General features: G+C 42.8%; 2 protein-coding genes across 4 annotated transcripts; both read left to right on the plus strand.

The window, feature by feature from the left end:
• The first annotated feature begins 216 nt into the window (after window positions 1-216).
• Window positions 217-12,554, plus strand: LOC136586778 (retinoic acid receptor responder protein 2-like). Of its 2 annotated transcripts, none has more exons than XM_066584996.1 (6): window positions 217-479; window positions 5,931-6,160; window positions 7,342-7,449; window positions 8,432-8,530; window positions 9,923-10,044; window positions 12,157-12,554. In XM_066584996.1, the coding sequence occupies exons 2-5, from the start codon at window positions 5,975-5,977 to the stop codon at window positions 10,031-10,033; spliced, it is 504 nt and encodes a 167-aa protein (XP_066441093.1). In that variant the 5' UTR covers window positions 217-479; window positions 5,931-5,974; the 3' UTR covers window positions 10,034-10,044; window positions 12,157-12,554. The 2 variants fall into 2 exon arrangements, with proteins under 2 accessions (XP_066441093.1, XP_066441092.1); XM_066584995.1 differs by having other exon boundaries at window positions 219-479; window positions 9,923-10,029.
• Window positions 12,555-15,047: 2,493 nt separating this feature from the next.
• LOC136586660 (retinoic acid receptor responder protein 2-like) lies at window positions 15,048-23,932 on the plus strand. 2 transcript variants are annotated; one of them, XM_066584822.1, is made up of 6 exons: window positions 15,048-15,204; window positions 17,375-17,629; window positions 20,382-20,486; window positions 22,324-22,422; window positions 22,836-22,952; window positions 23,615-23,932. In XM_066584822.1, the coding sequence occupies exons 2-5, from the start codon at window positions 17,441-17,443 to the stop codon at window positions 22,929-22,931; spliced, it is 489 nt and encodes a 162-aa protein (XP_066440919.1). In that variant the 5' UTR covers window positions 15,048-15,204; window positions 17,375-17,440; the 3' UTR covers window positions 22,932-22,952; window positions 23,615-23,932. The 2 variants fall into 2 exon arrangements, with proteins under 2 accessions (XP_066440919.1, XP_066440920.1); XM_066584823.1 differs by having other exon boundaries at window positions 15,132-15,200.
• The last annotated feature ends 1,914 nt before the right edge of the window (window positions 23,933-25,846 follow it).

Genomic DNA, 25,846 nt, shown 5'->3' on the forward strand with positions numbered 1-25,846 from the left:
CGCAAATGAACATTCCCTGCAAGTGTAAAAGTACAGCAAAATACAACGATATGCACACATAAAAGACTCGTTCACAGCGCAAATACGTTGTTGCTGAGTTGCCTACAGTTGTGGATACGCCGTGTGAAGGAGCCCTAAGTGAATGCAGTCAAGGTGCTTTGTCAGAGACAAACAATGACTTCATTCTCACTTGATTTAACCCCTGCAGTGCCTGGGTCCACAGACTCTGCCAGTGACTCTACATGCTGCACAGGGGTGTCAAGATCTTCAGGGTTTGGCCTGATGCTACTTTCATTTGATCCTTCTTTCACTTTCTTGAGAATTCCCCCTCCTCCAGGTACTTTCCAGGAAGTCAGGTGGCTTCTTGGATTATATGTATCTGCGGTCCCTTATAAGTGCTATAAATATACCGAAGTCTCCACATATTAGAAAGTGACCCCAAGTCCTGATCATTGCACAGGAGGTTCTGCAGCTGCCAGGTAAGTTGACGGTCTTTATCTGTGATATTGATCTATGCTGTGTATATCCAGATCCACTTCTATATGATGCAGCCATGTCAGTGCCCTCTCTCAAGTTGTTAGTGAATAGAACCTATAGAGAGAGAAGGAGTGGGAAGGGTTGGGGACCCCAATAAGATTTTCATGGAATCAGAAAACCTGTTTAAAATCAGTATCTTCCCCTCGTCTTGTGATACTATATAATAGAGTTCCCTTCACAGATATAGATTAAAATTAAAATGAATAACTTTTTATTAATAACTAGTTAAAATTGGGGCCACATAAATCATATAACAAACAAAAACAGACGTGGACTAACAACATGGATCATATAACAAGACCCAGTGATCAGATGATATGAGGGTATCGATTCCCTTCTAACAGCCAGTCAGGTTAACCCCTATTGACAATATTAGGGGACTGGGTCACTGGTTTGTAGCGGTACGTCACGAAGCAAAAAGTTGGTCAGAATGTATCCGGTTTCCGGTTAGGGAGAATAGGGTACCTCCATTTATGATTAGAGGCTGGAAATCAGCTGACCTTATTTTTTGTCGCCGCTTTCAGTATATCTGAATACAGTAGGGATTCATGTATTTGATCAGATGTATATGTTACACAGTATGAAGTCCGTAGTCACTCAGGGTTTGGGTATTACAGCGTTGGTACTGGAAGAATTGGTTTATATGGTAAACACCCACTCAGATACTATTATGTGTAATCCACCGTTGACAATAGAGTGAATTGCTAAGCAGTCGCTCATGTGTGTTACGTCTATTGACGTTTAGAGATAAAGTAATTGCTCCAGACGTGGGCGACTGCTTAAAGTGTCTTAGCATATGACGACTTTTTACTGTGTTTCAACTTTTAAAGAATAGGATATTTTGCTTGCTCAATAGGGTAATTGCTTGCTCAACGCGTTTCTCCGCCTCTGTCTGGGGCGGTTCCTCAGGAGCAGGGCCAAGGGTTGCCCTAGGATTTACGTGATTATCCCTATTAGTCCTATCGTAGTAGATAAGACCCTTGTTGATAGTCCTTTCGATTAAGAGGGAATAAGACTATATCCCTGATAAAGATGGGGTTCTCCTATTGCTACTTCCCTCTTTCTCTTGGCTCAGAGACTTAGTTTAGAGAGTCGCTTTGCTATAAAGGTTCGCAAAGAGACCAGTGATAGCCTACAAGTATTAATCTGAGACCATTTTTCAATGCATCGAGACCGGTTAACATATATGAGTCTCGAGGCGAGAAAGTGAGAGTTAGATGTACCAATTCCCTTCCCCCCGGAGGAACCTAGGAAACCGATTCTCTCCTATGGCGCAGTATGTATCATGCCCAGAAATACTACAGGGCTAGTGGGATAGATCTGTTGGTTCACACCCACAGATACTGGACCAATGTCCTATTACAGCCTGCCGCCTGTAAAGGACTGTCTGTTACTTGGTCCCTAAAACAGGGATGGATAAATAAACCAATGCGCCTAATTGGGTTGGCAGCAATGCCCCAAGTGCCGGACAGAGCTGCTCAGCCCTAGTAGTAAGGGGGGGGGGGGGGGGGTATGTAGCGGATGGAAAAGAGGAGAAAAAGTATAGCGCCTGCGGCTCTGATGGTGAGCGGCTGGCAATGAAGTCCCAGAGCTCACAGCAAGGATTAAATAGAGGTGTGGCTCCTCCCATTTCCGGGGGCCTGTCCACAATTAACCAATGGGTTCCCTTTTGGGGCGGGTTCCACTTATCTAGCTGAATAGCAAATTAATCCATTCATCTTTGTACTTACCAGATCACTATTCTGGTATAGACTAAAGTCCAGACAATAGCGCTGTTCCAGATATGTGCAAAGCACCTAGCCGATCGTCACATGGGGTGCCGTGATCGGCCGTACCTACTCTCATATGTTACTTCCGCGTTCCACGCTGGAACGCATCCGTCGCTGCCGGGTGAAGTCACCGCGCTACTTGCGTAGGTAGCGCATTCAGTAGTGTGATACTACCGCGTTCCACGCTGGAACGCATCGCCGCACTGCCGAGTGACGTCACCGCGCTCCGTACGTCCCGAATGGACGGGCGGATGGCAGCGCGATGTCGTCAGTTGGCGGCTGTAACTATGGGCGGGGACGGAGTAAGGTAAGTCAGGAAGGCAGCATGGGAGTGGCTACATTGCTGTCTGAACGCCCCCTTCTCCACGGTCTGTATTACCAGTTACAGAGGGGGCCGTTCGTGCTCAAAAGAGTTTGAGTCTTATGATATCTATGTTCATATCCCTGACTGGGAAATATCACGGCCGAGTTTGCACAAAGTTGCTATGGGCAACGGACTATTATTAGTGGGGAGCCCAAACTATATTACCTATACAGTGATGATCTCTGGGATGTATATTATATAACATATGTATCCCCCAGGTCTTGATCAAATATAATTGTTTGCATGTAAGTAAGAAGAGTCGGTGTAAACCGGCAAGGTGTCTCAATATATACATGCTAATCGTAGCCAGATGCGGAGGTAATTATGAACAGTTATTCTATAAAGGGTTAATCCCATGTAATTCAATAGAAATATGTACTCTGAAGGATGCACAAATACTGTTGTATTCAATGCTCAGGTTGAACCCCTGTTCCTCCCATAATAGGGCGGGGATAGATCCGACATAAAGCAGGAATAAAATGGGTAGTGTGGTAGATGTTAAAAGACTCATATGGGTATTTGTGAATTCATCAGTACCAGAGGGTTTAGAGGAAGCAGTTGAAGTTAAGTGTTGCGTTTAGGCCAGCGGGGGTTACCGTATTTAGCCTAAAGATCCAGGCTGCTTCTTTTCTAAGAAGCATCTTGTCAATGTTGCCCCGTCTGACATTGGTTCGTAAATTTTCAATTCCTTGGAATTTCAAATCCGTCAGATTTCCGTTATGGACCGTTAGGAAGTGATCCGCCAGTGGTGTCTTTTCCCGGCGTCGGATATTTCCTACATGCCCCAGGATACGACGCCGGAACTCCTGAATAGTTTTCCCGACGTAGTTCCTGGGGCATGGACAGGACGCCATGTAAACGATGTTGCGTGTTTTACAGTTGATAAAACTCCTATTGGAGTAGGTTCTGTTGGTACTAGCACTGGTAAATGTATTGCTCTTCAATATAAAGGTACACGCCTCACAATCGTGACATGGGAATGTCCCACACGGTTTTAGGCTACCCAACCAGTTTTCCTTCAGGCAGGGGGTTAGGTGGCTCTTGACAAGATGATCCCTGAGGTTATGGCCCCTCCGGAATGTTATCATCGGGTATGCTGGTATAGTGTCACTCAGATCTGGGTCATTCGAAAGAATGGTCCAGTAGTGTTCCAGGATGTGCCGTACCTCCTTGGTTCCTGTATCAAACGTCCCGATGATCCTCGAAGTTCTTGTATTATCGCGTTGTCGGGGGGTTAGGAGGTTTTGTCTTGGTTGTGATTCTGCATGTTTCTGTGCGTCCTCAATTATGTTGCTCGGGTAATCCCTCTCTTGAAAACGTTGCTTAAGTTTTGCACTTTCTCTTTGGAAATCTTCGTCATTAGAGCAGTTCCGTTTAACTCTAAGGAACTGCCCTTTTGGGATTCCTTTCTTTAAAGTAAAGGGATGATGACTATCCCATTTAAGAAGGCTATTTGTAGCCGTTGCTTTACGATGGAGAGTAGATGTAATAGATCCATCAGTATTTTTCTGAATGAGTAAATCAAGGAAGGCAATGGATTTTCTGTTGATTTCCGATGTAAGTTTGAGATTCAAATTATTAGTGTTAAGCGTTTCAACGAATCTATGGAATGATGCCTCGGAACCTCTCCAGAGGACCAAGATATCATCAATGAAACGTAACCAAAGGGTGATATTTTCAGACCAATCTTCGTTCGGGTAAATGTACTTTTCCTCCCACCAGCCCAGGTAGAGATTGGCGTACGATGGGGCACAAGATGTCCCCATCGCCGTCCCCCTGAGCTGGTGGAAGTACTGGGTATCGAACAAAAAGAAATTGTGGGTCAGAATAAACGATAGAAAATTAAGGACGCACTGATTATGTTGTAAACATTGTGTCCCCCTTTGCTCCAAGAAGAACAATAGAGTTGTGTGACGCAATGTGCGACAATAGGAGTGTACGTAGAGTAAGTGGGCCCATTACAAAGATTAAATGGCACCCCCAACAGGTGCTGGCTATCACTACCTGAGGCAGGTATTTGGAAGAAAACACTGTATCCCTAGAGATATCTGGATTGTTTCTCCCCAGGAAGATTGAACCGTGAGCCGCATTGTAGTCATTATGGGAAAATTTATGAAGCGATTTACGTCAGCTTTCTGGCATAGAAAAGTCGCATATTTTCATAAATTTTGTGATTGAACGGGGTTAGGTGGGAGGGTGTCGGGTCACAGTAAGGGTGCATTCACACGAACGTATATCGGCTGGGTTTTCACTCCCAGCCTATATACGTCGTCTCTCTCTGCAGGGGGGGAGGCTGGAAGAGCCAGGAGCAGTGCTCTGAGCCCCCACCCCCTCTCTGTCTCCTCTCCGCCTCTCTGTACTATTTGCAATGAGAAGAGGCGGGATGGGGGCGGGGCTAATTCTCAGAACTTAGCCCCACCCCCTTTCATTGCAAATAGTGCAGAGGGGCGGAGAGGGGGTGGAGAGGGGTCGGGAGCTCAGTTCCTGCTCCTGGCTCTTCCATCCTCCCCCCCTGCAGATGAGGACATCGTATATAGGCTTGGCGTGAAAACCCAGCCGATATACGTTCGTCTGAAACCACCCGGGGGCTGCATTCAGACGAACGTATATCGGCTCGGTTTTCACCCCAAGCCGATATACATTGTCCTCGTATGCAGGGGGGGGGAGGATGGAAGAGCCAGGAGCAGTAACTGAGCTCCCGCCCCCTCTCTGCCTCCTCTCTGCCCCTCTGCACTATTTGCAATGAAAGGAGGCGGTATGGGGGCAGGGCTAAGTTGTGCAAATTAGCCCCGCCCCTGGCCCGCCTCTCCCCATTGCGAATAGTGCAGAGGGGCGGAGAGGGGGCGGGAGCTCAGAGCACTGCTCCTGGCTCTTCCATCCTCCCCCCCCCCCTGCACACGAGGACAACGTATATCGGCTCAACGTGAAAACCGAGCCGATATACGTTCGTCTGAATGCAGCCATAGTACAACAGATTTATTATAATTTATGCCAGAAATTAGTGTAAATTATAGCACAAATCTTTATATTCCGGGCATGCAGACGGCCAAAGATGCACCAGATTTATTAAGAGGTATGTGTGCCTCTTAATAAATTTGGTGCGTCCTACTCCACTGCACATCGGTTTAAGACTGCAGCATGAAACACCAGTCTCAGTAAATCTCTTCCTCTGTGATAACAATAAGGACGAAGCTCTAGAAGGACCTGGGATGGACTCTCCTTGGATTTCATACTTTTTGTACCTTGTTCAATTCTTCCAGAGTTACATGAAGATTTGGACCATTGTTGACTGGTGAGAACAACCATGAACATGAAGACAACCCAGAGAAGGTGGTGGATCTCCAGTCTTCTGGTGATGGCCATGATGGGGATTGTCTCCATGGATTCACTCACAGACCTTGGAAAAGAGGCAGTCAGATTAGTGAGGAAGAACTTCCACGAGACCAACAAGATGAAAAATGCTTTCCAAGTGTCCTCCACAGTGTATGAGGTAAGTGTTGACCATGCGAATGAACAGAGGGAGTCAAAGGCTCTTAGTCCAAGGGCCTCATCCTGGAGGACATAGAAATAGTGAGAAGTGACTCCCAGGCTAATATTTACTGGGAACGGGTAGAAATAGTGTCCATTAGGGCTTATTCAGACAAACATATATCTGCCGGGTATTCACGCCGGCCGATATACGGGGTCTCTCTCTGCAGGGGGAGGAGGCTGGAAGAGCCAGGAGCAGTGCACCGAGCTCCCGCCCCCTCTCCACCCCTCGGCACTCTTTGCAATGCGAGGAGGTGGGGTGGGGGCGGATCTAAGGCCTCATGTCCACGGGGAAAATCAGGCCCGCTACGGATTCTACATAGAGAATCCGTAGCGGGTCCCTCCTGCCCCGCGGACATGAGCGCTGAAAATAGGAATAAATGAGAATAAACTCACCTCCCATCCGCTCCATTTCTTCTCTTCGCCGCGGCGTCATCTTCTCTGCGTCGCGGCCGGATCTTCTGTCTTCGGCTCGGCGGATGCGCATGATGACGTCGGTGACGTGCCCCGCACATGCGCCGTCCCGAAGAAAAAAGATCCGGCCGCGACGGAGAGAAGATGGCACCGCGCGAAGAGAAGAAACGGAGCGTGTGAGTAAATCCCGATTTTTGTCTCCCGCGGATCCGGACGGCTTCCATAGGCTTCAATAGAAGCCCGCGGGAGACCCGCATAAAAATGGAGCATGGTCCAGATTTTTTCATGCTCCATTTTTAAAAAAATCCCTTTTATTGACCATCCGCGGGTATTTATCTACCCCGCGGGTGGTCAATGCATCCCTATGGGGTGCGGATCCGCGGGCAGGAGAAGAGTTAAAATCTGCTGCGGATTTTAATTCTTATTTTGCCCGTGGACATGAGGCCTTAGTCCTGGGAGTTGGATCTGCCCCATCCCACCCCCTCCCTTTGCAAATAGTGCTGAGGGGTGGAGAGGGGGCGGTAGCTCAGTGCACTGCTCCTGGCTCTTCCAGCCTCCTCCCCCAGCAGAGAGGGACGCTGTATATCAGCCGGCGTGAATACGCGACCGATATACGGTCGTCTGAATAAGCCCTTAGGTTGATAGAAAATTCAACATAAGATTCTTTCAGTCTTATTATTATCTCCCAGATCTTGGAGAATTTTCTATCATTATTTCTTCAACTTGCAGGAACTTTCTAATGAGACATTTGTTAAAGTAAAATTCAGAATGAAACAGACAAACTGCAAAAGGCGCGAATGGAAGAACCCAGACTGCACCCCCATTAAGAAAATTAAGGTGAGAGGCTCATATATTTATGTGAGTGTATTTATATGTATGTTAGTGCATGTACTTATAGGTGTGTTTCGGGCTATATTTATATGTACATTGGATCTGGAAAGTCTGCAGACCTTTTCACTTTTTCAACAACTTTTTGAACATTGTTATGCTATGCCTTATGCAAATTTTAAAAAATTCCAGTTTTCCCCATCATTCTGCACTCAATACCTCATTATGACAAACTAAGAACAGAATGTTAGAAATCTTTGTCATTTTTTTCTTTAATAAAAAACTAACATTTTGCATTGACATAAGTATTCACACCCTGCACTCCGTACTTAGTTGAAACACCTCTCCAGTCTTCTTGAGTATGCACCGCTGGATTTGGGAATTTTCTACCATTGCTCTCTGCAGATCTTCTCAAGCTGTCAGGTTGGATGGGGGCCGTCTGTGAACAGCTATTTTCAGGTCTCTCTAGAAATGCTCAATTGGGCTCAAGTCAGGGCTCTGGTTGGGCCACTCAAGGACATTCAGCAAGTTGCCCCTAAGCCACTCCTCTGTTCCCTTGGCTGTGTGCTTAGGGTCAAAGTCTTGTTGGAAGGTTAGCCTTCTGCCCAGTCTGAGGTCCCTTGCACTCAGGTTTTGATTAAGAATATCTTTGTACATTCCTCCATACAGCTTTCCATCAATCCTGATCAGTCTCCTCGACCCAACTGGATGCAGAATGATGGGGAAAATCTGATTTTTTTAAAATTTGTATAAGGCCACAACATAACCAAATGAAAGAAAGTGAAAGTGTCTGAAGGCTTTCCGAACCCACTGTAAGTGCATGTACAGTATATATGTATGTCAGTGTGTGTACTAATAGGTATATTTATAACTGTATGGATATACACGTATCTGTCTGTGTAAATCCGTCCCAGACAGTCGCAGCGTCAGCGCGTACCTGCTTTCTTGAATCTCTGTATACATTATTGTGTACATTGTATCTTTTTATCAGAGAGCGTTCAACTGCGTTGGATGCTTCAAGTTTAATTCCAGTGGAGATCTACTTAAGACAGGATATCAGAAATGTGTGCGCCAAAGTCGTGCAAACACGGTGAGTGATTCTGTAAAGCTAAAAAAATATTTGCATTGTAACCAGTGGACAGAGCTGACATAAATTGTGGTACAGTAACATTTCTTTACTCCAACTTTTGATAGCCTAGAAACTCTAATACTACAGGTGTTATTTCTATCACACAACTGCTAGATGGTCTTGAAGTTCTCTCCTGATATGGCTCTCTGTGACATCCAATAATTGCATAGTATTTGATAATCTGTTAGGTCTCTCTTATTCATATTAAGGCAACTCTCTGGTCATCCCAGAAATGAGGAGTACTATTACCTGCTGCCCTCCGTTTGCATTGCTCTATTGCAGATCAGTTGGCTTGCAGGCTTGCACTACTCTGACTACCTGATGCACATTGTGCATTGGTAGTGCATCAGTAGTCTAAGCCAATACACCTGCTCTCTGATTGGCCAGCCCTGTTCACATGAGCATTGCTGGCTACTCAGGTAGCAATGTGTAGTATCTTAAACTATGATGCACAGTGTACACCGGGTAGTGATAGGAGCCATCTCAGAATCAATGGAACAGAGGCCACAGATTCATTCTAGAGGGCCCCAGAGGGTGGCAGGTAAAATTACTCCCACCCCATCTATGGGCAAACACAAGATTTCCAACTTGATCCTCTTCTTATTTAAAAAGATTTAGAGGCTGAGTAGGAGAGACACAGGTGGACAACACTAAGACCGGCCATACTCATTATTATCAGGCTTTCTCTGACTTTGTACTGCAGTCCACCGTGGTGTGCTACTCATCTTCAGGCTCCTAAATACAGACTCAGAGCAGACCACCTAACTAAATTCAGACTCCATACCCTCTAAAAATAGATCCAGAGTAGACCAGTAAGAAAATTTCAGACCCCAGACCCCCAAAATACAAACCTAGACCAAACCCTGTAAATAAATTCAGACCCCAGACCCACTAAATACCCACTGAAAATAAATTCGGACCCCAAAATACACACCCAAACCAACCCCCCTAAGTAAATGTAAACCCCAGACCAACTAAATACAGACCCCAAGATCCAGATCATTGTGCTTGAAGTCATGTGACCTTTCTTTTAAAGATCCTTCTGCAGTTTCTGGGATCATTGCACAATGCGGTATTTTCAGCAAAACTCACAATACTGCTATGAGCTTCAAGTCTTTGGGTCAGGGGTCATCTTCACAGTAAAAACCTCAATAAACCTGCATTGTGCAATCTTGCAGGGCAAATACGGTCCTGTCTGCAGGGGGAAAGGGGATTCAGAGCAACTGGAAAACTTCCACCCCCAAAGTCCACCCCTGCAGCTAGACGCTGGACAAATCTTGTCTACAGGGCCATAGGGTTGCTTTAGTTGAATGTACTGCATGTGGATAATTTGTGCCCACCAACTCACTATAGAAAGAAGTTACAGAACAGAGACGGAAGGCATGCTCTAGACTGAGAGACAAAAAAGAGAAAAAAGAGAAAAAAACGGTCTACGATGTGGGTGTCTACAGCTTCCGAAGGTGAGCCCCCAGGATGTAAGTACGTGCATGGGGAGTGGGAGCAGGACTTCTGACTTTCCCTTCTTGACTCTCCAAATATTACTAATTCAGATGAAAAACAAAGTAATCTTGTAGATATGATACCTTTTCAATGGATAACAAAAAGAGATGTTACAGCAAGCTTTCGAATCTACTTAGGATTCTTCATCAGGTGTATATAGGTTATATCTGAAAAGGTAAATATACACATAAAAGGACGCAGACATGGTGTCATTAGTTCCCAGCAGGAGAAACCAAGTAATTTTGTGGAAATTATATCTTTTAATGATCGAGCCGGCGCTCGATCATTCACAGCCATGTAGTGGATGACATCACTGAAAGGCTGTGATTGGTTTATTGAGCGCCAGCTGTGATTCGCTGGCGCTTGATCCAATCACAGCGCTTACCTACACAGCGCTGACGGCGGAGGAATTCAAAGCAGAGCAGGGAGATGACAGCGGGGAGAATTCTCAAACAGCTTGCCCCACCACCGGGGACACAGACGCCGGCTGGTAGGTGAGTATTGCATTTTTTCTTTACCTAGTATATACTCAAGTATAGCTAGGCTTATAGTCGAGTCAATAAGTTTTACCAGTTTTTTGTGGTAAAACTTATTGACTCGGCTTATTCTCAGGTCGGCTAAAACTCGAGTATATACGGTAATGAGTCCACAGATAAGAATGTAAAAGTGTTATGGTCTCTAATTTGATGTCAGGGGGTGCCAAGGCCAGCGTGTTATCTCTGCTATCCATTTCTCACATTCTCCAATGATGCATGAAGCTACTTGCGATGTTGATTCCTGTTTTGACAGTGTCAAAGATGGTTATATACTTGTACTCCCAAATTATTCTAAGATGTTGAGATTTGAGGTTGCCTTTTAATATAGTAACTTTCATATATTCTATGTTGTGTCCGTGACTAGAAAAATGCTCAGCCACAGGTAACTCAGCTTTTCTTTCTTTAACTGTATGACGATGAGATCTCATCCTTGCTTTGCGTTTTTGTCCTGTTTCTCCAACATAAAGGGTCCCCAACAGGACATTTACTGCACAGGATCAGATGTAGAACATGTGACTGTCCCCGGGATCTTATAGTCCTGCTGTATGTTGGGTATTTGTATCCTGTCTGCGGTCAGTATATGTGAGCAGGTATTGCAGCTCCTTACCTTGCAGGGATAAGTTCCTTTTTGTGCAACAGAGTGCAATGCACTCCTGATTATAAAGTTTCTCAAATTTGGAGGTTGCCTGTAACATAGAAGGGGAGGGTTCGGGAATATTGTTTTCAGGTGGTCATCTTTGTGTAGGGTACCATGGAGTTTCACTGCAGTTTTCCTCACTACCTCTGGTTGTGGGTTTTAGGTTACTACTAGGGGTACACAATTCTTCTATTCCTTTTTTTTGGATTGGCGCAGTTGACTTCTGGGTATCCTGGTGGCTCTGGTGATTTGATCATCAACTGGATTGGGATGGTAACCCTGATTCATCAATTAAGGTGGGATGGTAGCCCTGATTAAGTAGATCCTATGAATCCTAGATTTGAAAGCTTGCTATAACATCATTGAAAGCTATCATATCTACAAGATTAGTCTGTTACTGTGAAAAATCCCATTTTGCTCAACTGGCTAAACAGGTGCCAAACTTTTTTCTTTTAATTCAGATGACCGTTGCTCATCCTGATCACAGGGGAAAAAGTGGCTCTCAAAGTACTAGGACACTAAATCACTAGTCACCTGTGACTATGGCATTAAACCACTGTGACTGGAAGACTAAACCTCTGACCAACAGGGATTGGGACACTAAACCACTAGAAACCAGGGTCAGAGACACTAAGCCACCAGACAACAGCAACTAATAGACTCCCAAAATTGGGACACTGAATCATTGAATACCATGGACTAGGTCATGAAACCGGTAGATGTGAATAGTTGGAACACAGAACCACTTTACGCCAGGGCCCGAAACACCTAGCCACTAGACACCAGGAACTGAAAGACTTCACAACTTCATAACAGGGACTGGGAGACTAAACCCGTGGACATAAGGGACTTAGGCACAAGTGATGGTGATAGAGATGATGATGCAGCCTCTGTCTCTTTCTTTCCTGTTTCAGAGCCCCTGAAGGACAATATGAATACTAACCCCAACCTCCACATGAGAATGTATATCTGGCTTCATCATATTATGACATATACACATATATGTTATCACCTGGACACTGTTACATACTTCTGTTAGCCGTTTAGTAACATTCATGGATATAACAGTTATAAGGAGTCAGAAGTGGAAGACATGGCCAAGGACCGTGGTGGGAATCCATCCAGAGCTCCATCTTCATGAAGTTTATATGATCTTCTCCTCGCATTCACCTGGGATTCACTCATAGTTACAAACTGGTAGATGAACTGCTTACCCTTGAATATTCTAGGTCTAATGTAGATTGTAAGCTCTGATCTCTCAGCAGGATATTCTCTGCACAGTGTAATAACAATAAAAGCTATTTGTATGAAATGATGGGAATGGCTGAAATACTGTATCTTGGACTCTAAATGAAGGAGAAATGAGAAAGCTAAGTAACAAACCAGTAGACTCTGCTTCATGAAGGACACCCCATATACATTCACTGTAAAAAAAAAAAATCCCTCCGCTATAAGGAGTTGTCGGAATCGAATGACACTTTGTATGTGTGATTGTAACGGTGATATAAGTAAGTGATTACAATATCAGAGCAAAAGGCAAATTTACAGAATATTGATCCCATGAAGGGAGGCTCTAGTACCCTGTTGTATTGCCTCTAGCTTGGATACAAGATGTGATACAGGTGGGCATGGAGGCTCTAGTACCCTGTTGTACCACCTCTAGCTTGGATACAAGATGTGATACGGTTGGGCATAGTGGTTGTAGTACCCTGTTGTACCACCTCTAGCTTATATACCCTAGACAGGGTCTTATATTAATTTTGTTCAAAAAGGTTTAACTTTTTTACATGTATAGCTGCCTGGACACTATTTAAATTGACTTTTTTAATTAACTGTTAGCAGGGCTTAATTTTGGAGTAGGGCTTATATTTCAAGCATCCTCAAAAAGCCTGAAAAATCATTCTGCATCCTCAAAAATTGTGGAAAGTCATGCTATGTCTTATTTTCAGGGTATGTCTTATTTTCAGGGAAACAGGGTATCATTAGTGGTTCTCAATCAGCATATGGGCTCATTTTATGCAGGACGAGGCAGCCAAAGTTATAAAAAACACATGCAATTCAAATAAGGTAAAAAAAAACAAGCAATGACTCATCTCACACCAGGGAAAACAAGGAGTGGCTGGAAACAAAGAACAGTGATGGGAAAAGGAGAAGAGGTAAGTTCATGAGAACATCTAGTATCACTACATTGTGTATTGGAATTTCTAAATTTCTAGAATATTCCTTGAAGACCAAAAATATTCTGGGCCTTAAGGTAGTTAAAGTAAAAAAAAAATAAAGGTTTGCCAACAGTTTAATTAAAAAATGCTCTGGAGTATAATACAGAATATAATTTAGGATTAGTACAGGATAAATGATGTAATGCATGTACACAGTGACTCCACCACCAGAATAGTGAGTACAGCTCTGGGGTATAATACAGGATGTAACTCAGGATCAGTACAGGATAAGTAATGTATGTACACAGTGACTCCACCACCAGAATAGTGATTACAGCTCTGGAGTATAATACAGGATGTAACTCAGGATCAGTACAGGATAAGTAATGTAATGTATGTACACAGTGATTCCACCAGCAGAATAGTGAGTGCAGCTCTGGAGTATAATACAAGATGTAACTCAGTATCAGTACAGGATAAGTAATGTAATGTATGTACAGAGTGACTCCACCAGCAGAATAGAGAGTGCAGCTCTGCAGTATAATACAGGATGTAACTCAGGATCAGTACAGGATAAGTAATGTAATGTATGTACACAGTGATTCCACCAGCAGAATAGTGAGTGCAGCTCTGGAGTATAATACAAGATGTAACTCAGTATCAGTACAGGATAAGTAATGTAATGTATGTACAGAGTGACTCTACCAGCAGAATAGTGAGTGCAGCTCTGCAGTATAATACAGGATGTAACTCAGGATCAGTACAGGATAAGTAATGTACTGTATGTACACAGTGACTCCACCAACGGAATAGTGAGTGCAGCTCTGGAGTATAATATAGGCTGCAACTCAGGATCAGTACAGGATAAGTAATGTAATGTATGCACACAGTGACTCCACCAGCAGAATAGTGAGTGCAGCTCTGGAGTATAATACAGGATGTAACTCAGGATCAGTACAGGATAAGTAATGTAATGTATGTACACAGTGACTCCACTAGCAGAATAGCGAGTGCAGCTCTGGTGTATAATACAGGATGTAACTCAGGAACAGTACAGGATAAGTAATGTATGTACACAGCGACTCCACCAGCAGAATAGTGAGTACAGATCTGGAGTATAATACAGGATGTAACGCAGGATCAGTACAGGATAAGTAATGTAATGTATGTACACAGTGACTTCACCAGCAGAATAGTGAGTGCAGCTCTGGGGTATAATACAGGATGTAACTCAGGATCAGTACAGGATAAGTAATGTAATGTATGTACACAGTGACTCCACCAGCAGAATAGTGAGTGCAGCTCTGAAGATTAACACAGGATGTAAGTCAGGATAAGTAAGTGGTGACTCTGCTGTTTATGTAGGTTTATGTATCCATTTAGTACTAAGATCCTGTCCTACAGTCTTCCATATTGTCAAATGTCTCCATGCTGGGAGTTGTAGTACAATAACAGCTTGATGGAGGTTACTGGTTTATTAACTGCAGGGTTCCAAGACAGTTTGTGTGATGCAAAGTATTATCGAGTGGAATTTCCCCATATTATTCAGCTTCCTCGGATATGTAGAACTTCTGCAATGCTCCTGATCAGCATACACTGCAGAGACCTTACAGATCTGGGGCTCCTCAGCGCACAGTCCTACCCTGGCTGCTGCTGTTGTTGTGAGGTCCCCGCTGCAGCTTCCTCTACCTCCCCAATCCCCTCCTATCGCCTGTTTCCTATTGTTATAACCCCCCCACCCCCTAGTCCAGACACAGAGGGTCCCCGGTACAGGCGAGAGCAGCGCTGCGAGGAGCTGTGTATGTATGTATTACATCTTTGTCTTGTCCTGATTCTCTACTACTCAGTTACTGATTCTGGAATATTCACTTTTGGATTATTTCCATCACTTCGGCAACTTTTCAGTTGTTTTTCCACGAAAACGAAAGTTGCTCTTTGCTGACAGCAACTGTATTACGTCCCTTGCCATAATTAAAGGGCCAGTGATTCTAAAGTATTCCGCTCATAACGGTGCAGGAGCGTTATAAGAGGAGGGACTGATATCAATCACATATGATGTAAATGTCTCTGTAGGTTCTAACACTATGTGACATAAAGTAGCAATCATGGGGGGGGGATTGCTACACTTCTTGTCACTCGTTCCACTGAAGAACACTGGAAGCCTGAAATGTCTGATAACAGGGAGCAATAGATTGTATTAATCTACCCTACATTCAGCCTGATCCTGCGTGTTATAGGTCAGTCAATCACAGTGTCATGGTTTCCATTATAGCCTATTCATATAATATTTGTAATGAAATGCTGACATCGCACTCCATTATACATGTAGATTGGCGCTGGTGGGCATGTCATATGTAGACTACCTCACTGCACCATCGCAACAACCATTTATATTCTGCTTGCTGTTACTGGAAACAGTCAGCAAGTTTGTGGGATGACATTTGCACTAGATGGTGCGTATTTTGGTGCAGATCTTGCTTTTTCCTCTACAAGAAAATCTACAGCAAATCCATCAGGTGTGAATGCATCCTAACAGGCCACACGGAGACATTTTCCCTCCCCTTTACACCCTCAATATTACCCACAAGGGGCTGATTTACGACAATCGCATTGAAGAAAATTGATCTTATTTGTCCCTATTAACCAATCACAGAGCAGCTTTCATTTTTCAAGAGCAGAGTATAAAACGAAAGCTGAGCTGTGATTGTTTGCTGGGGGCAACAAAGGCAGTTGTTCTTTTAGGCCGTTTCATATATGTCCCCCATATATGGTAGATTCTATATCATCCGCTCCATATTACACGCATATATTGCACAAACACAGGGTACGATGATCCCAGAAATGTTTGCACTCTACTGCCAAATCTGATCAAGCAGTTTCATGTTTAGAAGTTTAATGACGCGGCGCCCCTCGCTGCTGGAATGTGATCACTTCCTGTAAACAGCGACTAATTATGAGAAATGTTTCCTCACACCCCAACTCCACAGGCAACTGAAACAGTCCAGAGGCAGAGAAAAAAAAATGGTTTGAGCTGTTTGGGGATAAACAACTTTTTAACACTTTGTATCAAGATTTACAAAGACCCCAATCAAGCAAATATTTTATAATGCTTAGCATAGTTCTTGATGTTCTAGCACAATCCTGAATGCAGATCTGGGTGTAACTGGAGTATAAGACATTGGATAGCATGAGCACCCCTTAGGAATTGAGGGTTTTAGCTATTACCACTATGCTTCTAGTGTATGAGCATCAAGTACACTCATTGACAAAAGAAAATAATGCACCCAGATAGAAATGTCGGATTTCTGCGAAACTCGGCAAGCGGTTGCATCTCAGGCAGATACAAAGGCGATGACAGTTGTGGTGTGATTAAATGAATGGTCTTGCCACCAGAGGCAGTAAAAGTGCTTCCCTTGTTGCCCTATAAGAGGCTCTCGGAGGCTACTTATGTGTAGTGACTAGAAATGAGCGACCATACTTGCTAAGGCAAACTACTCGAGCGAGTAGTGCCTTATTCGAGTACCTGCTCGCTCGTCTCTAAAGATTCGGCTGCCGGTGCGGGTGAGCGGTGAGATGCGAGAGTGAGCAGGGGGGAGCGGGGGGGAGAGAGGAAGAGAGAGATCTCCCCTCCATTCCTCCCCGCCGCAACCCCGCCGCAACCCCGCCCCCTGCCGACTGCCGAATCTTTAGAGACAAGCGGGCAGGTACTCAAATAAGGCACTACTCGCTCGAGGAGTTTGCCTTAGCGAGTATACTCGCTCATTTCTAGTAGTGGCCTCTTCTTCTGCTTGTGTGGAGCTTGTTGACCACTAGACGTCTCTACAACGCAGAGAAGACATTTTGCCCAGTGAAAATGCTTTTGTTCAGGTTGTTTATTTTTGCACATTGAAAATCGAAACTGAACATCAAAAGGGAATCTTGTGTCTTCTGAAGAATCAGAACAAATAATCAATTTAATTTCTTCTTCTAAAAGACATAAAGAGAAAAAATCCTGATATCTTACCTGGAGCATCGGACACCGACCCAACCACTCATCACCATGAAAACAGTGGCCATAACATGGTGGATTATATCTGCTCTGATAGTTGTCAGGAGTGAAGGTGAAATCACAAGTGACTTCTCAGAGAACCAGAACAAATCGCTCCAACTGATCCTGGAACATTTCCATAACAAAGATCATATTAAGAATGGATTTAAAGTGTCCGACATCCTCAAATCAATCGAAGTGGTAAGTGTTCTACTGAAGGATTCAGGAGGTAGGAGCAGTATTATAGTAACTAAATCACTGTATATAGGAGCAGTATTATAGTAGTTATATTCTTGTACATAGGGGGCAGTATTATAGTAGTTATATTCTTGTACATAGGGACAGTATTCTAGTAGTTATATTCTTGTACATAGGGGGCTGTATTATAGTAGTTATATTCTTGTACATAGGAGGCAGTATTATAGTAGTTATATTCTTCTACATAGGAGGCAGTATTATAGTAGTTATATTCTTGTACATAGGGACAGTATTCTAGTAGTTATATTCTTGTACATAGGGAGCAGTATTATAGTAGTTATATTCTTGTACATAGGGGGCTGTATTATAGTAGTTATATTCTTGTACATAGGAGGCTGTATTATAGTAGTTATATTCTTGTACATAGGGACAGTATTCTAGTAGTTATATTCTTGTACATAGGGAGCAGTATTATAGTAGTTATATTCTTGTACATAGGGGGCAGTATTATAGTAGTTATATTCTTGTACATAGGGGGCAGTATTATAGTAGTTATATTCTTGTACATAGGGGCAGTATTATAGTAGTTATATTCTTGTACATAGGAGGCAGTATTATTGTAGTTATATTCTTGTACATAGGGGGCAGTATTATAGTAGTTATATTCTTGTACATAGGGAGCAGTATTATAGTAGTTATATTCTTGTACATATGGGGCAGTATTATAGTAGTTATATTCTTGTACATATGGGGCAGTCTTATAGTAGTTATATTCTTGTACATAGGGGGCTGTATTATAGTAGTTATATTCTTGTACATAGGGACAGTATTCTAGTAGTTATATTCTTGTACATAGGGGCCAGTATTATAGTAGTTATATTCTTGTACATAGGGGGCAGTATTATAGTAGTTATATTCTTGTACATAGGGGGCAGTATTATAGTAGTTATATTCTTGTACATAGGAGCAGTATTATAGTAGTTATATTCTTGTACATAGGAGGCAGTATTATAGTAGTTCTATTCTTGTCCATAGGAGGCAGTATTATAGTAGTTCTATTCTTGTACATAGGGGGCAGTATTAGAGTAGTTATATTCTTGTACATAGGGAGCAGTATTATAGTAGTTATATTCTTGTACATAGGAGGCAGTATTATTGTAGTTATATTCTTGTACATAGGGGCCAGTATTATAGTAGTTATATTCTTGTACATAGGGGGCAGTATTATAGTAGTTATATTCTTGTACATAGGAGGCAGTATTATTGTAGTTATATTCTTGTACATAGGAGCAGTATTATAGTAGTTATATTCTTGTACATAGGGGGCAGTATTATAGCAGTTATATTCTTGTACATAGGGGGCAGTATTATAGTAGTTATATTCTTGTACATAGGAGCAGTATTATAGTAGTTATATTCTTGTACATAGGGAGCAGTATTATAGTAGTTATATTCTTGTACATAGGAGGCAGTATTATAGTAGTTATATTCTTGTACATAGGAGCAGTATTATAGTAGTTATATTCTTGTACATAGGAGCAGTATTATAGTAGTTATATTCTTGTACATAGGGGGCAGTATTATAGTAGTTATATTCTTGTACATAGGGACAGTATTATAGTAGTTATATTCTTGTACATAGGGGGGTGTATTATAGTAGTTATATTCTTGTACATAGGGGGCAGTATTATAGTAGTTATATTCTTGTACATAGGATGCAGTATTATAGTAGTTATATTCTTGTACATAGGGGGCAGTATTATAGTAGTTATATTCTTGTACATGGGGGCAGTATTATAGTAGTTATATTCCTGTACATAGTGGAAGTATTATAGTAGTTATATTCTTGTACATAGGGGGCAGTATTATAGTAGTTACATTCTTGTACATAAGGGGCAGTATTATAGTAGTTATATTCTTGTACACAGTGGAAGTATTATAGTAGTTATATTCTTGTACATAGGGGGCAGTATTATAGTAGTTACATTCTTGTACATAGGGGGCAGTATTATAGTAGTTATATTCTTGTACATAGGAGACAGTATTATAGTAGTTATATTCTTGTACATAGGGGGCAGTATTATAGTAGTTATATTCTTGTACATAGGGGGCAGTATTATAGTAGTTATATTCTTGTACATAGGAGACAGTATTATAGTAGTTATATTCTTGTACATAGGGGGCAGTATTGTAGTAGTTATATTCTTGTACACAGGAGACGCTCTGTAATAGCTATAGGGGGTAATCTTCTAGTAATGTGAGGGAATTTGAGTGAAAAATAAGTTACTCTTAGGGCTCATTCAGACATAGTACTCGTGCTGCTAGCAGTGCAAAAAGATCGCTGCTACCAGCGCTGTAAAGATTGCGTGAATGGGCTGCTTCCAGCTACTTCAGGTATCCGATTTACACGATCGTGCACTATCCAGCTCCCAGTAGGCATCAATGGAAAGTCCAGTGTAGTACGCAGAAAAGATAGGACAAGTACTATCTTTTGTGCGCAGCACCAAGCTACATACGAGCAGCACTCACGTGTCCTATCTTTGTTAGGTACGCGCTGTTTCGCATGCCTAACATTCTCTTATGTGAACTCTTCTATAGGAACCTCACGGTTCCTAATAGAAGCGCATTTTGTGCACTACTAGCAGCGTGAAAATTACGTTCATGTGATCGAGCCCTTAGTATGTCACATATCTTACATAATAATGGGGCTTTTTTTTTTTGTGTGTCATTCAGTTACTCTCATTGCCTCTTTCAGGACTACAGCTCTGGTGTATTTGTGAACTTGGAGTTTGCACTAAAACAGACGACTTGCCATAAAACTCACAGGACTAAGACAGACTGTGAGCTGGTGAAAAATGGGGTAAGGTTCTCGCCCAGTTATAGAGGATGCTCTTGCTTAAACTGTGTGTCTATTCATTTTATGGTCAGCCAATTATTTGAAGGGCTGCCATGCAACACTACATTTTCCCTGCAAACGCTGTATGGGCAGCTTCTGTCAGCTAATTGCTGGGAATTGTATCACTGTATTCCCATATTTAGATCAATAGTAACGCTGGGTCTATTGGACAATTACCATTACATTAGTGGCTGAGGGTCCTTTTGCACAAGCAGATAAAGTGCTAATTGATGATATAGGGAGTCGATTGGTACTCATCTAAGGACATTTTACACTGGTGATGAATGGCCACACAAACAATTGCTCATGACTGTGGATGTTCGTTTCCTCTATTGCTTACAGCACATCTCCCTGTTTACATGGAGAGATATGCAGCTAAATTATCGTTTTTATGGGCACGTAATAGATGCGACAAGCCAAAAAAACACCACTTTGCTTGTTTATTGACTGATCGCTGGGTCAATCAAACGTTTGTGCGCCCGTTCATATGGCCTGGTGAGGACGGCGCAAATGCTCCAAGCTCACCAGGCCATCGCCCATTTCCTCTCCCTCCCCATCGCAGGCTCACCTGTCGTTCCTCCCCGCTTGTTCTGTGCAATCGGAAGGGGCGGGGCTGCGCGCTCATCCTCACCTCCTCCTATTGATGGCTATGGACAAGGGGCGGGAAGAGGGCAGGCTAAATCTGCGTGCCTATCTGCATACAAATGTTTATAATGTCAGATCCGCGGGGGGGACCCAGATCTGACACTCATTGTGTTAACAAATCCATTCTACTCCAGAGCTGTACTCACTCTTCTGTTAGAGTCTATGCCTGTAATAATCCGATGTCTGAAGGGTAACCTACAGTTGAAGGGCTTCTTCACATGATCGTGATTTTGTCGTAAAAATCCCAGCTCCGAAACAGGATGAGGCAAAACCATTCATTTCAATGGTTTCGTTTTTACTAGCGGGATTATGCGCGTTAATACTACGCGCTAGAAAAGATGGGACCTGCCCTATCTTTCTCACACGTAGGTTTTCTACATGCGAAAAAGATAGGGCAGGACCCATCTAACTACTTTTTTTCTCAAATATGAGCGCAGTAGTGCGGAGTTTGAATAGTCGGAAAAAAAACAGACAAGCCCTCCCATAGCCATGTTGTGGCAGAACATCGTGGCCCTATGTAACTATACATGTGGGTCATCCATTGGGCTTACTCCTAAAGCTGCCCTACTATCTATATTCCCTGGCTCTGTTTCCCATACTAGGAAGGGCCTCCTATGGTTTTTCGTCCTCGCCACTAGACAAAACATCCCCAGAAAATGACGTTCCTAGACCCTTCCTTCTAGGGTGATGTGGACGGACAGTAGAGAATGGGTAATGTAACTATTCCATGATGTTAATTGTGCTTTCCTAACAGATATTTGAGAAACTGCTGTCTTAATAAAAACTTTTTGAAGAAAAAAAGGCAAAAAAATACTGGTTGATAGGCTAATTCACTCCATAGCAACAAGCGTATTAGCAAATGCGCCCGTCTATTTAAGCCCAAATAGAGGGTTTTGTAGCTTTTAGAGATTGGATGCAGCATAAATTGCTCAGGAAAAAAATATTACAATACCTTATATCAGGTATTGCAGGTCTCCCCAATACACACACTTTTTATCTTCTCACCTGTTTTAAGGTATTTTAGGGTGAAATTCCTCTTTGCGATATCATTTTTATCATATCCCCCTCCTATATTTGCAGATTAGTCTTGCTACTTCTTATTTGCGGTTTTTCTTGTTAATGACAGTAATTTAGTTTTTTCTCTTTCCCTGTACAGAGGACATTTAATTGCTTCGCCTGTTTCAAGTTTTCTTACAATTCTCCTAAGATTCTGTCTCAGCTCATCGACTGTGTCAACATACTTCAAGTGGATTCGGTAATGTATTTGCTGTTGCATTGATTCATTTACTTGCATCCAGAGCCCAAATATGCTGCCTCTGTGCAATATATCATGCAGTGAAGTAAAAGGGTTTTGTGAAATGTTTAATTAATGATGTTATCTTGTTACATTGCATGCACTGGCATAACTATAGGGGATGCGGGGGATGCGGTTGCACCCGGGCGTAGGAGCCTTAGGGGGCCCATAAGGCCTCTCTTCTCCATATAGGGAGTCCAGTACTATGAATAAAGCATTGTAGTTGGGGGCCCTGTTACAAGTTTTGCATTAGGGCCCAGAAGCTTCAAGTTACGCCTCTGATTGTATGTCTTTGCTCTGATAAAGATCCTATTTTAGTATGTAACACGTGTGTAACAGGTCTAACCGTATATAATGCATCTCTATCCATGTAGAAGAGAACCAACAGAAGGAATCAGTCCTGCAAGGAGGTGGAGCTGAAAAAAGGATCTGAAAAAGTTGGAAGTTACAGTTTTCTGACCTCTCAGTGAAAGTCTGACCGCAGGGAAATGGTATGAATGAGTGAATCTAATCATGTCATGCGGGATACTGTCTGCTGATCTATATATTTAAAGGTGTTGTTCAGTTGTAAACTATTGATGGCCTATCCTTAGGATAACCAATAAATAGTAGATTTATGGGGGTCTGCTGTCTGGGACCCCTGCCGATAAGCAGTTCTTTTGGCTGTTGTGCTAGTGCACTGACTTGGCCAGACTTGCTATTACATGTAAAGTTACCATTGAAGTGAATGGGTGTAATACCAAGCCTTGCCACTAATGAGCGAATGTAGCTGTCTGCTTCCTGCTGAATTCAGCTCAGTGCATGAGCGCACCAGCCAAGGAAATAGCTGATCATCAGGAATTCTGAGCAGGAGATTGCCACTTATCTACTATTGATGGCCATCAATAGTTTACAGCTGGACAACCTTTTTAATTCTAACTATTATATGTAATACTGTCTGATATTGTCACTGAGTTCAAGTGGCATTTCCTTCATTTTGGTGCCATTCTATTCCTTTTAAAGTCAAGATATGATGAAGTATCCCAAAAATATTGTAGCAGTTGCTATGTACGATGAAAAGTTATGTGGGGTACGCTGCCTCATGCTTAGGGTATATGTTGGAAGGGAGTAAATATTTTTGCACAATCCTCCTATTTATCACTCTTTATTTCAGATGCCTTGTGGTATGTAGGAAACAAAGACCCCAATGTATGAGAGGAATGACAATTCATCCATAGCTGCCTAGATTCCATATTGTATATAGAATGCTATGCATCATTATAGGTATATATTGCACACTGAGCTATAGAGGACTTGGAAGAGCCCAGACAATGAAGTAAACCCAACGAACCCAAGAGAAGAAGAGATGTCGAGAAAATTCATCCTGGATTGTTTATATGACACAAGTCTGGAAGAATGTGCACTGGAAATAATAAAATATTGTAAAACATAGAAAATTGTGTCCGCAAAATAAATGTATGAAGAAGTCAGACCCCACTCATCCGGCTCTATTCAGGGTCATTTTATAAAGGCTATATCTTTTTATAGGTTTGGATGAGAGGTTAGGAGTTTGGTTACTTTATTAGACTCATATGTGTCCAAAATGATTTATTTAGGCCTCATGTCCACGGGGAAAATCAGGCCCGCCGCGCATTCTCCATGCAGAAACCCGCAGCGGGTCCCTCCTTTCCCGCGGACATGAGGCTGAAAATAAGATTAAACTCACCTTTCCGGATGCTGCGGATCTTCCTTCCGTCGCGGATGGACTTTCTTTCTTCGACCCGGCGGATGTGCTCGGCACGCCGGAAGCGTGCCGCGCGCATGCACAGGGCACTCAATTTTTTTTTGGAACTCCTGCTCTCCCGCGTGCGGAAAGCAGAAATTCAGTCGCGGGTGTACAGTGGATCCGGACGGCTTCCATAGGCTTCAATAGAAGCCTGCGGGGGACCCGCACTAAAATGGAGCATGTCGCGTTTTTTTTCCACACACACGCAATCCGCGCCTCAAGGGGAAAATGACATCCGCAGGTATTTAACTACCTGCGGGTGTCCAATGCATCCCTATGGGGGCGCGGATCACTCTGCGGGAAAAACGCTGCGGATTTTAAATCTTCTTTTTACTGTGGACATGAGGCCTTAGGGTGGAGATGCCCTTAAACCCCCATAACATCATTGCCAAAAAGAGAGCACATAAAATCAGGTATTAGCACCGAAAATGTTTTCATACAAATAAGGGTTGTTATAGCCCCATATCATTACTAGCTATGCCAGCCATCTACTCCTTTCTATCTCTTGCACTGCATCGATCCTTATGTTGAGCTTTTGCCAGTCAGTGTAGGAACATGCCGAAATGAGAGCCCCCCAACAACAGGTATTAAACCAGTAGACCATCAGGGACTAGATCACTAGGGATGTTACCATTAACCTCTTCACTATAATTATCCTAAACCACCAGGGATATTACGATTAACCCTATATTTATCCTAGACTATGCTTCAATCCTGCATTGAGCAGGGGGTTGGACCCAATGACTCTGGAGGTCCCTTCCAACTCTACCATTCTATGATTCTATGACTATCAAGAATGAATTATATTACTAAATGTAACATTAATGCCTAAGATCTCCGTGGTTGTTAAATTAAACCTTTAAATCAGACTAGGTCTTGGGGATTAAATTATATTCACCCTTGACAACTGGTAATATTTGATATTAACCCCTTTAGAGAAAATTGCATTCAGGTAATCAATCTTGCCAGAGTTTAACAGAAATTCTGTAGGTGGAATGTTGAAGTAACTGATCGTTACTGTGCAGACCTAAAAGAAATAACTGACATCAGAGGATGCTCTTATGGGTTCTGGGCCCTAATGCAAAATCTGTAACAGGGCGCCTACCTACTATAGCTTCTAATCTATAATAATGGAAACATTAGCAACCTTATTATATCCTCCCACTAATATTACATTACTATGCTTTACAATAGCATGTACTTAGTGCACTCATGAGAAAATGTATATTTATGTCAAAATACTGTAATATGTAGCTAATAATGTCTGTAATAATGTGTTGGAGGGTGGGGATACCTACTTATATGGGTACTACAGCAAGTCCATTACTCTCATGGTGGTTATCATTTCATATACAGTCATTTCATACACTGACTGAAGACTTTGGTTGATAACCAATAGCCTCTGTAGCTATCACAGCTATAGCTGCGTAGTAGACCAGTTTGGGTCACGGTGGCTGTCTAACTCTGACCCGGCGTATCTAGGACCTCTTCTCTTCCTCAGGGATGAAGCTATATTACCCCCCACCAAACTAGTTACTCATTTTACTGACCTCAGAAGGATGGAAGGCGGAGAAAGCCTTTAGTCGGCTACCTGAACCAAGCGGGGATTGAACCCGCCAC

Source organism: Eleutherodactylus coqui, chromosome 12, assembly GCF_035609145.1.
Source record: "Eleutherodactylus coqui strain aEleCoq1 chromosome 12, aEleCoq1.hap1, whole genome shotgun sequence".
In the NCBI taxonomy this organism is placed as follows: domain Eukaryota; kingdom Metazoa; phylum Chordata; class Amphibia; order Anura; family Eleutherodactylidae; genus Eleutherodactylus; species Eleutherodactylus coqui.